Genomic DNA, 15,276 nt, shown 5'->3' with positions numbered 1-15,276 from the left:
TTCAAAATACACAAATTACAAGAGAAAAAAGAGAAACACAACACTAAATAAGAAAAGTCTGGTAGGAAATTTTGCATGAAAGTCCTCTCATACTTAGTTTGTTTTGATCACGAATAGCAAATCTTACACCAAAAAAAGCCGAGGAATACCGCCTTTTGACCACACAGGATTACTTGGAGGTGAGTTCTGAGACCTATAGCTATTCCTGGGTGTTGGGAGGGAGGAGAGAGAGTGAGAGGGAGAGCGAGGGAGAGGCACGGGAGGTAAGAGAGTGTGAGGGCGGGAGAGGGAGCAGTTTGTCAGGACTCCTTCTCATCCTAGCGTTTGTTTACATCACCCCCAAGCCCGCCAGTGTATCTAACCCCTAATTTCACCCTAAAAGCCTCGTTGTTAGAGAGAAAGTGAGAGCAAGAACGAGGGAAAGACGGGAGAGGTAATTGAGAGAGCTGCGAGAAAGAGTGAGAGGTTTGCCGGCAGTGCTTCTCACCCACCAGTGTAGCTAACCTTAACTTCACCCTCAAAATCCCATTGTTCCCACGCACTGACCCCATGGAGTGATTGCAGCGAGGTCACGAGGTCAAAATGAATTCCCGTGTGAGTGTGGAGACCGAGGATCAAGTGTGTGGGGAGGAAGACACTAGTGACCCCCCCCAGGACCCCACCCCCGCCTCCCCGCAAGCTGAGTCCCAGGGGAGTGTTGTTTTGGTAATCCCCCCAAAGGAAACTAATGAGGACTGCATACCGTTAATGGTGAATGGTGTGCCTGTGTATATTTCCCACACGAATTCAGGCTCCCCACTCTATATTAGACAGTACCCACCCACCCTTGATGATATGATGCTCAGACGCCCCGAGGATCTCATTCCTAACTTTGATGGGTTCTCAGACGCCAGTGGCCAGACTTTCGAGGGGTTTTCTGAAGGCAGCTCCAGCAGTGTCCTCTTTGAAGGGTTTCCTGAAGATGGTGTTGAAGTGTCCAACTTCTCAATCTTTCAGAATTCTGCTAGATCTGAAATTGATGATGATGATTCGTCTTTGTCAGAGAATATGTCATGTAGGAGATCTGAGGGGGGCAGGAGACCCAGTGCTAGGAGTAAGGACCGGGCAGGGCATGATAGGCACTCAAGGTCATCTGCCTCACCACGGAAGAGAATAAAGCAGGAAAAAGAAGGCAGCCCACTGGGAAGTAGAACCCCACATTCCTCCGCTCAGGCACCAAACAAGCGGAGACAAAGCACGGATAAAAAGGAGAAGGACTCGCTGGATTGCTTAGGATTGGAACTGAGTAAAAAACCACGTCATCTTCCCTCCCCAGATGACCCAGATTACATAGGAGAGCAGTGTAACGACATCGGCTGTACTGTCAGCTTCCTCGAGAGAATGGCCATCAAGGAGGTGCAGATTTGCAACGGCGTGGTTAAGGAGCTCTCGGATTTCGCCAAGCAGATAATGTGGGATAAGGAATACGTGATTCGGTGGATTCAGCGGCTGAGTGGAGTCAGAACGGAAGAGCCAGTGGAAAACGGTGACCTGAAGAGCATCCAGGCTGTTCTCAAGCGGAGGAAAGCTCTCGCCACCATTCATTCAGGGAACCAATACTTGAAAATGAAGCTTAAGTCCTTTGATAATGTTGAGTTTGTCCTGCCGTCAGTAGCCAGGAGGAAGGGAACAGGCCACAGTCTGACTCTAGCAGCTGGACAAAGCACCGATGACGAGACGTATTCCGAGAGTGAACCTGCTGTGGACTTGAAACCTCATGCTATGATAAAAAATGAGAATAATCAAGAAACAAGGAAGGAAGGAGATGAGGAGCAAGGAAAGGCCAGAAGAGGAGTAAAGCGAGGAACACAGGAAAATGAGAACAAAAGGCAGGTTAAGGGAAGAAGAATCAGTAAGGAAATAAACCAAAATGAGGAAGAAAACATACATAAAACAGAAGAAAAGGAAGTAATTGAGGGGGAACACCAAGAAACACTGTTCAAAACTGAAGAAAAAACAAGTGATAGAAATAGACAGAGGAGTACAGTGAGTGATCAAGTGGAGGTGAAGGATGAACGACCACAAACTTTAGCAGAGACTGATCCAACAAAGATATCACAGAGGAGAATCAGCACCAGAAGAACAAGTACCATGACAGTCAAGGAAGAGAAAGAGACACAACCTGAGGAGGCAAAGCAAGGAACAGACAGATCTAGAAGACACAGAAGAGCCAGCACTGCACCACAAGGGCAACAGCACGACGACAGCAGAGCAAAAAGCCAGAAGGACAAAAAGAAACATCAACACAATCAAGAAAACAATGTAGGGGAAGATTTTGACCTGGAAGAAGAACTTGTGATTAAAGCTGAAACTGAAACCCCAGCAAGACTAAGAGCAAGCACAAGAAGAGCAAGTGCAGCACAGGAAAAGCCAGACACTGCAGATGAAACCAAACAGATTGAAGGAAAGACAAAGGGAGAAACAAGTGGAAGAAATAGAGGAGCAGACAACAGGAAAAAGTTAGAGGAAGAAAAGCAGGATCATAACCACAAAGCCAAAGAACTTAGTGAGGTGGCTAAGGACGAGAAAAAACAAAATATTAATGAAAACACAAAACCGACCAATATGGAGATTCAAATTACTGGTGCCATTAAAACAAAGAGAAGAATTAGCACCAGAAGAGCGAGTATGTTAGCCTTGCAGGAGGAAAAGCAAAGAGACAGGATAGAAAAGGAGGCTGAAAGAGAGAAACAATCCAGGAAAAGAGGAACCAAGGAGGAGGAGGAGGAAGAGGAAATTATAAACCAAGTAAAGAAAACTGACACTAACAAACAAGAAAACCAGGCTGATATTAAAATTGAAAAGGAAACTCCAAGAAACAGGAGAACAAGAAGAGGAAGCCTGATAGTCAAGCAGGAAGAAGAAATTGTAAGGAATAGAAGTAGAAGAATTAGTTTAGCAAAGGTTAAACAGGAGAAGGAAGATAAAGAGATAGAAAAGGGAGTCACTGGTGATGCTGAAGAGGAATTGGAAGAAACAGATAAAGATGATAGTGAAACCAGACAAGCAACGGAGAAAACAGGAAGATACACTAAAAACAAAAGATTGAGGAGAGGGAGTGTGATTGTCAGTAAAGGGAAAGAGAAGGAAACCACTGATAAAGATAAGACTAAGGAGGTAAATGAAGACGCACAATCCAATAATGACGCATCACAAAGCGAAGACACAGAACAAGATGAAGAAGACAAATCCACATCACACCACAGAGAAAAGCAAGACACTGAACAAGACCAAGAAAACAAACTCAATGAGAGCCTGGACAGCGACGACAACCAGGTGATACTGAAGAGAAACAAGGTGATCAACAAGGACAAGAGAATCAGCAGGTGGCAGAACAGGAAGCTAAGGAAGGATGAGGAGCAGACAAGCCCTGGCAAGGAGGAAGCAGACTCAGAATATTCCCAGTTTGAGGAGATGGCCAACGATGACACGCAGAGTGAGGACAGTGATGGCAACTTGATGATTGATGAGGGTGACAGTGTGCTGAGCGAGCTGAGTGAGAGCACGCATACCGGGGAAGGTGACAGCATTGTGGAGAATGGGCCAAGTTTCACCACGCCAAGAAAGAAAAGAAGTTTATTAGACAGCGAGAAGGAAAGGCGAAGAAAAACAAATCAAACAGAAAGATCTACAAGAAAGATTAACAGTTCACCTGGTAAGATTAAAGAGATTGAGGGAAAAGTAAATGAAAACCAGGACATGGGAAGCATGGAGACACCCCCACTGGGCACCATGACCCCCAGCAGCACCGAACCATCACAGAAACCACACGGGACAGGGAGCTCTTATGACGGCACACTAGGTATCAGCAAGAGTGGCAGGCTCCGTAAGGCAAGCGCCAAGGGAATCCAGTCCATTGAGATCAAGTGCTTGTTTATGCAGAGGAACAACGAGGCCCCACGTCCCCCTCCTCCCCTCCCAGTGCTGAAGGACGACGGGAAGGACAAGGACTGGATTCGGGAGAAGAGGTCACCGATGAAGTACGAGAGAAAGGATTTGGGTCCAGGGAGAGCATCGCCGGTGAAATATGAACGTAGGGAGAGGGAGCAGGGGCTGGAGGGGACAGTGGTGAAGAGTGAGCCCAAAGACAAGGGGTGTTCGCCGCCAGGAGTTAAGGTGAAGAAGCCGATATCACGGACCAACAAGCCAAGCAATGAGTTCACCACCTACACATACAAGGACGGTCACTTGGTCCCAATGTTTAAGGAGACCAACTGCTACCTCGGGGACTACTGCGCCGAGGCCGGACTGACCGTGGATGACCTGAATTCTGACGGGGTGAAGGATGTGCGGATGACATTCGGCATGATAAAGGAGCTGCATGAGTTTTACATGTCAAGGAAGGCCACCAAGACGTCGCTGGCAATCAGGCTCTTCAAGATGAAAGGGAGGGAGATCCTGGACAACACACACCTGCTCTCAACTGTCATCAGACTCACCAGCGTGGCCGCCATCAGGCACACGGACACCTTCCGCCTCAAGAAGGAGTTTTTGCTGCCCGTCAGGATAGGCTATAGTCCAAACAGCAAGGAGGAAAAGTCCCCGGTGCAAATAAAGCGTGAGATAATGACGCCGCCAAGTGAGGTCTCCCCAAAGAGAGTGAGAAAGACCCTGAAGAAGCGTGGCGCCAAACCAGAGGACTCGGGTGACGAGGAGTACTACAGTTATGCCAACGAGGCGGGTGACAATGACCTGACCAACGAGGTCCTCCTGACGTGCGGCAGCGAGGGCAGCATCACCCGTGGGGACATTGTGCACCTCTACACCAAGTGGCTCAAGAACAAAATGTCCCTGGGCAGCAACACCTTTGTCACAGATCTGCTGCGGAGCGTGGAAGAGCTGATGGCGGAGCGCTGCATTGCCCCCATCAGGATCCCGGCGGGCACCCTCATGTCCTCCTCTGTTAAGCTCCATGATGAGTACAAGCAGATACAAAGGATAAGCAAGGAGGATGCCATCATGTACCTGCAGGAGGACTGGCTGGAGGACATCAAGTACCTCCTGTCCATCTCGGGGCCGTCACGTCGCAGCACCACAGAGGCCGAGGGTGCCCTGGCCAGCACCGGGGAGAGTGATGCCTCCACTGCAGAGAAGCAGGTGAAGACTGAGGCTATGAGGCACCACAGTGAAGGCTCAAAGGAGGAGAAGACTGCCAACTTCAAGGTTGTGCCACTCAAGAAAACCAAGCCTCTCAAGAAGTACAAGGAAAGGGCCAGCTTGGACGTGCCAAGGAGTCACCAGATGGAGAGTGTGGGCAAGAGAAAGAGGAGGAGTGTCAGGAAGTCCTTGGATGAGTATGAGAGAGACATCCTGCACGAGATTGAGAAGGTGGGCATGCTGGAGGAGGACGAGGAGGACATGCTGTCACAGCTTGACCAAGAGGAGATAGAATCTGACTTTATAGAGGAGCAGGAAGAGAGAGACAAGTGGAAAAAGAAGGATGAAAAGGGGCATGAGAGAATTACCAACAGGGACATGAGGGAGGTCAGTTCTCCTCGCAAGGAAAAGAGATCAACCAAGGAGGGTGACCTAGACATTGAGAAGATCATGGACTTTCAAGAGATTCATGATAGTCGAGGGAAGAAGCACCTGAGGTACTTGGTGCGGTGGGCCGGGCGGGGCAGCGAGGAGGACAGCTGGCTGGATGAGAGCAACATGGCCCCTTCACTAGTAGATGCATTTTGGAAGAAGAAAAAGAAGAACCGGAAATCTGACATATATAAACCAGCAGTGAGGAAGGATCGGTCCTCTAAAAAGGCAGACAACTCGGCAGCCATGCCTGCAGTGAGGGAGCCGAGGGAGAGCGAGGAGAACATCATCCAGGTGATGGTGAAGCACGGCTCGGCACAGCATGCGGCCAACGCCAGTGTGGGGTCATCAGTGGTCACCAAGAGGGAGCTGCTGAGCCTGTATGACAGCTGGAGGCAGGAGAACCAGGAGGAGCTGATAGCGGGCGGCTCAAACACCGTCAACGTGGAGATGTTCAAGAACCGCGTGAGGTGCCTCATGGCCATCAGGAACATCACCTTCCATCCAGAGTCGCTGCTGCACGCCTGCTTCATGATGACCCTCATGAAGACCAGGCTGCAGAGCAAGATGGCAATAGACAAGTTCCTGGACACAAGCTGCCTGGAGGTGCTTGAGTCCAGCCACAGACAGTACCTGAAGAGGAAGTACTCCCAGGTGAAAGAGGCTCCTGATCCCTCCAACAAACACACCAAGGAACAGAATCCCAAGGAGCAGAGTCCTGCTGTGCTGAGCCTCCAGAATGAACTGCACAGTTTGAAACTGGACCTGACCTCTGCCCAGAAGTGGAAAGCGGTGAAGAACTCCCAGCTTGGAGCGGTGGAGGAGGAGGTGGACTACCTTGAGGCAGCCATGAACATCAAGAAGTCAGAGAAGGCGTCGTACCTGCAGCAGGAACTCAGCAAGCTTAAGAGTGACATCAAAGTGCTGGAGAAATACCAGAAGGAAGGTGCAGAAGGCAAGGCTCCTAAGGGCACTGAGAGTCCTCTCTTTGATGACCTAGCCAGTGACCAGGAGAATTACAAGAGGAAGAGTAAAGTTGTGAGGAGTAAGCTGACGAACATGAATATACCCAAGGCGACAGTCAATACAATCATGGATGTTTTAGCGCGGCGAGTGTCCAATCAGTTAGTGTAGGAGAGTCTATTCCTTCCTTTCCCTGGTTGACTAGATGGCCTCAATTGTGGGGGAGTTATTTTAGATGTAATGGTAACTTTTACCAGTCTACTTCAGTCTACCAATATTGTATCATAGTTTGTAAGGTTCAGCCTCTGATGAATTGTACAAACCCTTCAGGATGTGTATAGTTTTATTATTCATTACCCACTTGAGACACTGTATATGTTTTAGAGTTTCATTTTTACTACATGCTCAGTACAAATATATTTCTAGGGATCCTATTGTGAGCCAGTAAGTTGGGCAGAAGTCTATTGTGATCCTCTGTCAGGCCTTCACAGTTTGTACATTACTCACGTACAAGAATTATTACACTCCTCCAAGCTCTTTAAGGGATAAGGGATCTGTTGAACATTTGTAATCTAGTTGTCTGCCAAATATTTGTATTCTGCCACCAAACTCCTCAATCTTATTTTGGTACAAGGATTATAGTGTGTATTTTGCATAAATAGTCTTGGTGGCATGTTAGGGAGAAGTATTTGTACAAAGATTGGTTGGTGTGAGGCCAAGAGAGGAGGTGCCACTGGTGCCTCCTGGGGTGTCAACTTGTGATGATGTGTGTGATGTGTGAGTGAGGGAGTAGTGGGAGAGGAGAGCTGCTGAGTGGCCGGGGGAATGCAACACTGCTGTACAAGATCACTAAACACTTACTCAGCTCGTTAAAGAAAAAGAAAGGTGTGTTTTGGTAATGGTTTTGCTTTTTTTGTTGTGAGTTATGTTTTTTATTTACATATTTGATTGTTTTCGTCTTGTTTATTCATTTTCTTCATTGTTGTTATTTTTTAATTTCCCAGCATTATTATTTTTCATTGTTTTGCCTTCATCATTCATTTCAGAACACTTAATTCTTGATTGGCATTCTGAACATTTGTAATACATCATAATAGTCTTGGCCTTTCTGTAACTGCAATATTAATGTATTCAAGAATGTGCCATATGTTGCATTTCACTATTTATTCCACCTATCTTTAAAATCTTACTTAGTTGACCATTTCATAGGTAATATTTTGTAATTATTTCACATACCTTTAAAATCTTACTCAGTTTACAGTTACATAGGTTATATTTTGTATTTATTTCACTTATCTAGAACTTAATCCTGCACTGTGCCTCTGTCAGATTATCCAGCATTCTTGTTTCATGAATTACCTTCACTCACCTTTTTTCACCATTTACTTACTTGCCCACATCCTTGGTTGCAGTGAAGGACAAGGGCATTGAGGGGACAGAGGAGCAATGGCAGCCGGACGTGAACGGCGAAACAATGCAGGCACCAAGATGTCACGCCTGCTGGAGGAGGAGGAGGAGGACGACTTCTACAAAACCACTTACGGAGGCTTCATGGAGGAGGCCGATGATGTTGACTACCAGTAAGTCCCTGAAGGCTGCTGGTGAGGGAGGGTTAGTGGGAAGACAAGGGAGGGCTGGTGACAAGATTGAGAGATACCCAAAAGCTTTATATTATTTTTGACAAAGTATACAGTGATGAGACAGATGTACACCCAAAAGCTATTGTATTAGTGTGGACAGAGTATACAGCAACAAGACAGGATACTCAGAAGCTTTTGTTTTATTTTCAGCAGAGTATGCAGTGACAAGACTGATATACACCCAAAAACTTGTAAATTAGTGTGGATTTCAGCTGGACACTATATGGTGACTAGAGTAACAGGACATAAAAACTTTAAAAACAATAAAAACAAAACAAAACAGTAACAAGACAGATACACACCCAAAAACATATATTTGTGGATAGATCAGACATTGACAGATTAACAAACAGACAGATATACACCCAAAAACTTGTATATTTGTAAACAGACTATATTTTGTATTTATTTTACTTATTTTACATTGACAGACTAACAAACAGACAGACACCCTCACAAAGAAGGGGAAGAAATACACTTGCAGTTAAGTGGATGTTTGACAAGTAGGTGGATGAGTGGATGTCTCTCCGCAGGTCTGAGGTGGAGCAGGATGACGAGGTGGACTCCGACTTCAGCATTGACGAGAATGATGAGCCAGTTTCAGATGTGGAGGAGGACGCTAAGGGGGGGAAAAAGAAGGGCGGGCGTCTCATCACCAAGGCCTATAAGGTGTGTGGATAGGCCTGAGAGGTTGATGGATTTGTTTTGATTTTATTTCTTTCTCTCTCTATGAGTTTATTATTTTATTTCTCTCTGGATTTATTTATTTTATTTCTTTCTATAGATCTCTCTCTCTCTCTCTCTCTCTCTCTCTCTCTCTCTCTCTCTCTCTCTCTCTCTCTCTCTCTCTCTCTCTCTCTCTCTCTCTCTCTCTCTCTCTCGTTTACCTAGAGTATTGCACTTCACTTTCCAGGAACCCAAGTCAGTGACCAAGACCAAATCCACCTCCTCCTCCTCGGCTCCCGTTGTGAAGAAGGTCAAGGAGAAGAAGGTGGTGAGCAAGAAGCCGGCAGTGTTTGACCTCACAGCCCTGGGTGAGTGATAGAATAGGCTCACTTCACACTGCTGCTGTTTCTGAGGCTGTTGTGAGGCTGATGTCCCTCTTGATGGTTAAAAGATAGAGTTGAGTTGTGAATTTTCTTTGTGCTTTTGTTGTGTTGCTTGAAGGAAAGGATTTATTAGTTTAAAGGCTGAGTTGTGTAAGATTCACTTTTTTACTTTTTCTGATGGTCATTTTTCCCTCTTGAACGTGTAAAGCTAAGAATTCAGTTGTGCTCTTCCTTTGTGTTATTGTTTTGCAGCATGAAGGAAAGGATTAATTGGTTTGTTTAAAGGCTGAGTTGCTTAAGATTCACATTTTTACTGTTTCTGACGGTAATTTTTCCCTCTTCAAGATGTAATGCTAGGAATTTGGTTATGCTCTTCCTTTGTGTTATTGTTTTAGCTGCATGAAGGAAAAGATTAATTGGTTTGTTTAAAAGCTGAATTATTTAAGGCTCATAAATCTTAAATGTCATGTTTCTACTGCCATAACCTGCACGGAATAAGCACATTTTTCATGTTGCCCCCCTCTCACTCCTTCCATAAATAGATACCATGTTTCCCTTTCTATCTTAACCTGTATAAAATAATCCCCCAATTTTGGATAATGCATGACCCTTCTTTTGGGACTGGCACCTCATTGAACCCATTTTTTATCGTGACTAATTAATTTCTTTTCTTCCCTGGCCAATACTCCTCTTACGTAAAAAAGAAAAAAATCACATACATCCACAACTCTCTCTTTATCCTGCAGAGAAGAAGGGCATCCGGAAATCCACACAGATGAAATCGGCAGAGACAGTGAAGCGGCAGAGAGAGCGAGCAGAGGTGGAGAAGAAGCGGGCCATGAAGAAGAAAGATGTGGTGCCCAGCCTGCCCAGACTCACCCAGGAGGAGCTGCTGGAAGAGGCAAAGATCACTGAGGAGGCCAACCTGAAGTCCCTGGGTAAGCCTGTCATAGGAGCTTGCTTGGATTGACGTGCTGGAGCAAAAGTGTCTCTTGTACCAGCATTAGAATGGGTTGTGTTCTGAAATGCTTTGCTTTCCCACTGCGACTAATTTCAAAGGCCGTAGAGGTGATTAGCTGGGTTCTCAACACTGTTTCTCCTGTTCTTAGTGTATAAATCTTGTTAATCTGTCACTAAAGTCATAAAAATGCCCTTGAAAACCTGCATAACTTCACTAGGATTGTTTTCAAAGGCTATAGAGATGATTAGCTGGGTTCTCAAGTTCTCAAGACTGTTTCTGCTGTTCTTAATGTATAAATCTTGTTAATCTGTTACTATAACCATCAAAATGCCCACAGAGATGATAAGCTACATTCCCAACAGTGTTTCTCCAGTTAATAAAGTAGAAATCTTGTTCATCTGTCACTGGAACCATAAGAACACCCTTGAAAACCCATGTAACTTCACCACAACTGTTTTCAAAGGCCCTTTTTATTTTTTAGTATAGTTTTATTTATTTACTTACTTATTTATTTTATTTACTACTTTTCCCTAGGCCAGTGCTCCTCTTACACAAAAAAATAAGTAAAAGGATCAACACCTAACTAACTCGACAAGACAACTAACTCGTCTTAGGCATTCAACCCCCCAACCTAACCTAACCTAACCTCCCCCCTGTCCACCCCCCAGAGAAGTATGAGTTGGCAGAGCTGGACCGCAAGAAGCCCAAGGTGGTGCGACGCGGCTTCACAGGCTCCTTCATCCGCTACCAGTCCACCACCATGCCACTCATCCAGGAGGTGGATGCCCCCTGCCCCCCGCCACCCCCCACCCTGCCAGACCCTCTTGCTGAGATGGATGTGGTGCAGGTGAGGGACTGGGGAGGGAGAGGGAGGGATGTGAGGGATGGGAGAAGGGAGAGGTGGGAGAAAAGAGAGAGGAGGAAAGAGAGAAAGAGAGAGAGAGGATAAGGCCAAGAGTAACGGTTTAAAGCAAGAAAATAAAGATGAAATTATCAATACCAGAGAGAGAGAGAGAGAGAGAGAGAGAGAGATGCTATCATGAAAAACAATTACTGAAATTTAAATTCCTCTTAAGTTCAGAATGCAGTCCTTGTATTAATATATGGGACAGTTTTCCTTTTGTTGCAAGTCTTGAAACTATTCCTATCAATTAACCATAAATATTTTTTCCCTACCCAACACAGACAGACTTGAGCCTAAAGAATGGTGAGAACAAAGAGAACTCCCTGGCTAAGCACATTGATGACCCCGCCGAGAAATGTGAGCGTTCCTTCCTCACCTTCTCTGATGAGGTCACCTTCAAACGGTCGTTCCGCAAGACCAAGCCCAAAGCCGTGCAGAAGAACATCTGTCCCATCACAAGGTATTGGTCCACATTTTGAAACACTTATGCACCACACCTTCACAACATTTAAAGGCCTCTGGTTGAAGTTACAGGTTTTTAAGGGTGTTTCTATGGTTCTAGTGACAGATTAACAGGATTTCTGCATTATTAACTGGAGAAACACTCATGAGAACCTGGCTAATTATCTCTGTGGCCTTTGAAAGTAGTCATGTTGAGAGAGCAAAGTGTCAGCAAAACCCCTGTTGGGGAATAATTTGGAGATAAGAGTAAGGGTATTCTGCATTGCCACTTTCCCTGACTAGTGTCTCATAACAGGTTGCCAGCCCGTTACTTTGACCCTGTGACGCAGCTGCCTTACGCCACGCTGCAGGCCTTCAGGGTGCTGCGAGAGGCGTACTACCAGCAGCTGGAGGACAAGGGCGACCGCAACAACAAGCAGGTGGCCAAGTGGCTCGCCTGGAGGAGGGAGTACAAGAAGGTGCGGGCCTCGGCTCAGAGCATCAAGCCCACCGTCACCACGCTACAGCAGGGGACGGCCACCGCCACGCTGCGCACCGCTGCCACCACTGCCACAGCTGCCACACCTGGCACACTGACACAGGGCATCACCTACACCTCCTCTGTGCCGTTCTCCTCGCCCGCCACCTCAGCCGTGACGTCCGTGGCTGCTGTCGCACAGATCTTGAGGTCAGCCGCCCCTGTCACCTCCACACTCATTGCCACCACTGCCATCGCCAGCACCATCCCCACCACCACTTCTGTCACCGCCACATCCCTGCAGCTGGGTGCCCGCACCACTGCCACCACAGCCGATGCAGGTAAACACCTCACACACCATCACAGCAGAGGTGTCCATGAAAACACTGACCATTGTACTGTAAGGTATCTATCTGCCACATGTACCCACTATTTCTTACAGGTTTCCATGTGTTTTTGTGTCCTTGGCCTGTAGTCAGAGACACATTACTCTCACCACAACTATTTCCAAAGGCCACAGAGATAATAAGCCAGGTTTTGAAGACTGCTTCTCATAATATAGAAATCTTGTTAATCTGTCACTAGAACCACAAAAACACCCTTGAAAACCCATGTAACTTCAACTAGAGCCTTTTGAATGTAGTGGAGGTGCATTTCAGAAACATTTCAGAATATAATCCCTATCCTCACTATTCAGGTGGTCTGGGAAGCCTGCAAGGCCAGACGGTGCAGCTGGTCCAGACAGTGAGCCGAGGGATGGGCAGTGGGGTGCGGCCAGGCCATCAGATGGTCATCACCAGTGCCGGCCCATCGGGTGGCCTGCAGCTGGTCGGGGGCAGCGGGGGCACTAACCTGCTGGTCCAGGGCGGCACGGGTGGCACCCCTAACCTCCTGGTGCAGAGCAATGCGTCAGGAAACCTTCAGATCGTTCAACCTGGTGGAGGGAGTGGTGTGCAGGTGAGTGTGTGTGCATGTATGTCTAGTTTTAAGTGTGAGTATGTGTGTGTGTCTAGTTTTAGATGTGTGTATGTGTGTGTGTGTGTGTGTGTGTGTATACAAGTGTACAGCTATTGTGTGCTTGTATATATGTATGTATAGTTACAGTTATGTATAGCTGTTCAATTTTAGTTATGTATATGTGTCTGTGTGTATAGTTTCATTAGTCATCAACCACACCTGCCTGTATAGCATGTCTTGCCCCCTGTGTAACCATCCCATACCCACAGGTGACAGACGAACACTGAGGGAGAAAGCAACTACAAAATAACAAAAATAAAAAAATAATAATAATAATAAAATCCAAACAATAGCAAACATAGATTTATATACTCTAAATTAAGACCTATTAGCATAACCCCAACCGTTTAGTAATCATCCAATACCCACAGGTGATGCAGACAACCACAGGGGGAAACGTACAGGTGGTTCAGGGTGGCCGGTTCACCATCCGCCCAGTCGCTAGCCAGGCCTTCACCAACCTGCAGTCACTCCTCAAATAGGGAGGCTGTTGGTACATGACTCAGCTGGTTCAAAGATATTACTGCCCCCAGCTCTCCTATTGTCTGTGTGTGTGTGTGTGTGTGTGTGAAAGTAGAGAACTTCTGTTATTTTTTTGTAAGGTTTAGTGTATTTTATAATGTACTGTTGTATGTAATTTGAGTGAAAGGGTTCAGATTCTTTAATTTTAGAAGTTGTTTTCCTCCAAAAATGTGTTGCTTTCCTGTGTGTGTGTGTGTGTGTGTGTGTGTGTGTGTGTGTGTGTGTGTGTGTGTGTGTGTGTGTGTGTGTGTGTGTGTGTGTGTGTGTGTTTGACATTGGTGTTTCTATTCCATTATCTCACCAAATAGCATACAATCATTTGTTTTGATTAAGATTACTATAAGAAATACAATACCCCTTGGCACCATCACAAGTTAACACCCATCTCAAGGCTGTAGGAATCACCTTATTTTGCATAAATAAATTCTGCCCTCAAGTATTCCACCTACCTACATTAAACAAGAAGAGCATACTGTCTATGTAAATAAAAAAAACAATAATGCCAGTATTGTTTTATTTTGAAGTGTGTCTGGCAGCAGTAACTAAAGTAGGGCCACCTCAAAACCCTCTTATTCATTTGCTAGGGTAGGGGGTCTCATTGTGAAGGGGCAGGGGTGGGTCAGTGTGTGCTGTGGGGCTTTACTGTGGTCTCTGCATTGGGGTAGGTGCAGGGTAGGAAACAGTCTCATTTTGTGGGGGCAGGGGTAGAGGAGGAGGCAGTAGACACCTGCCGAAACAATAATTACTCCCAGTGAGGTGTGCAGCACTGTTCAGGGGGTGCTGTGAACTTATCATTAAACCCAGCTGTGACCTCACTGAACGTTTCCCTTTGTGTCTCACAACACAAGGGGGCAGTCACAGCCTGCCCTCTAAAGACAACTCTCTTCCTCCACACAAAACTATAAGCACCTAATAACACACACACCCTTCACTCAAAAATTTTAAAATCATCATGGCGACTCCTACACCAGCCTCGGAGTCCCCATCTGGGGAGGGGACCATAAATGTCCCCAGGTCAGACTGCCTTTCTGTCGGAGACCCTAAGTGTCTTGAAACCCCCCTCAACTTTTCTTCATTAACTTCTGCAACATTCGCGGTCTAAGATATAATTTTCAATCTGTAGGACACCACCTCTCCTCTTCTAAACCTCATCTTCTTTTCCTCACTGAAACTCAGGTGTGTGAGGCAACTGACAGTAGCCCCTTTTCTGTTCCCTCCTACTTTCTCTATCTTCATCTTCGATCCAAAGCTGGATGCTGCGTTTATGTGCGCAATGACTTAACCTGCTCTCGTGCCCACGCTCTTGAATCTTCCGAGTTTTCCACCATCTGGCTACGACTACAGAGTCACTCTCATAATAAATGATCTGTGCTGTATACCTCTCACCTAACTCCTCTGACTATAAGAAATTCTTTGACTACTTAACTTCCAAAGTTGAAATTTCACAATGGTTCTTCTGGCTTTCCTTACTGAGTCTTGGTCATCCTCTTTTAGAGATTTTGGTGAAACTTTTGCTGTTGCCTTGGACATATCAAAAGCTTTTGATAGAGTCTGGCACAAAGCTTTGATTTCCAAACTACCCTCCTACGGTTTCTATCCTTCTCTCTGTAACTTCATCTCAAGTTTCCTTTCTGACCGTTCTATTGCTGCTGTGGTAGACGGTCACTGTTCTCCTAAATCTATTAACAGTGGTGTTCCTCAGGGTTCTGTGCTGTCACCCAATCTCTTCTTAT

At 46.0% G+C, this 15,276-nt stretch overlaps 1 protein-coding gene across 3 annotated transcripts; it reads left to right on the top strand.

Annotated features, from left to right (window-relative positions):
• The first annotated feature begins 21 nt into the window (after positions 1 to 21).
• Positions 22 to 14,048, top strand: LOC135090268 (vacuolar protein sorting-associated protein 72 homolog). Of its 3 annotated transcripts, none has more exons than XM_063986883.1 (10): positions 22 to 179; positions 7,944 to 8,111; positions 8,705 to 8,840; positions 9,085 to 9,205; positions 9,967 to 10,158; positions 10,850 to 11,028; positions 11,367 to 11,545; positions 11,843 to 12,345; positions 12,702 to 12,961; positions 13,393 to 14,048. In XM_063986883.1, exons 2-10 carry the CDS (start codon positions 7,978 to 7,980, stop codon positions 13,501 to 13,503), a joined length of 1,815 nt encoding a protein of 604 aa, XP_063842953.1. In that variant the 5' UTR covers positions 22 to 179; positions 7,944 to 7,977; the 3' UTR covers positions 13,504 to 14,048. The 3 variants fall into 3 exon arrangements, with proteins under 3 accessions (XP_063842953.1, XP_063842956.1, XP_063842954.1); XM_063986886.1 differs by lacking the exon at positions 22 to 179 and adding an exon at positions 308 to 433; XM_063986884.1 differs by lacking the exon at positions 22 to 179 and adding an exon at positions 7,276 to 7,416.
• The last annotated feature ends 1,228 nt before the right edge of the window (positions 14,049 to 15,276 follow it).

Source organism: Scylla paramamosain, chromosome 34 (genome assembly GCF_035594125.1).
Source record: "Scylla paramamosain isolate STU-SP2022 chromosome 34, ASM3559412v1, whole genome shotgun sequence".
NCBI classification, from domain to species: domain Eukaryota; kingdom Metazoa; phylum Arthropoda; class Malacostraca; order Decapoda; family Portunidae; genus Scylla; species Scylla paramamosain.
The sequence above is the reverse complement of the archived record's forward strand: the minus strand, read 5'-3'. Positions and strand labels throughout refer to the sequence as shown.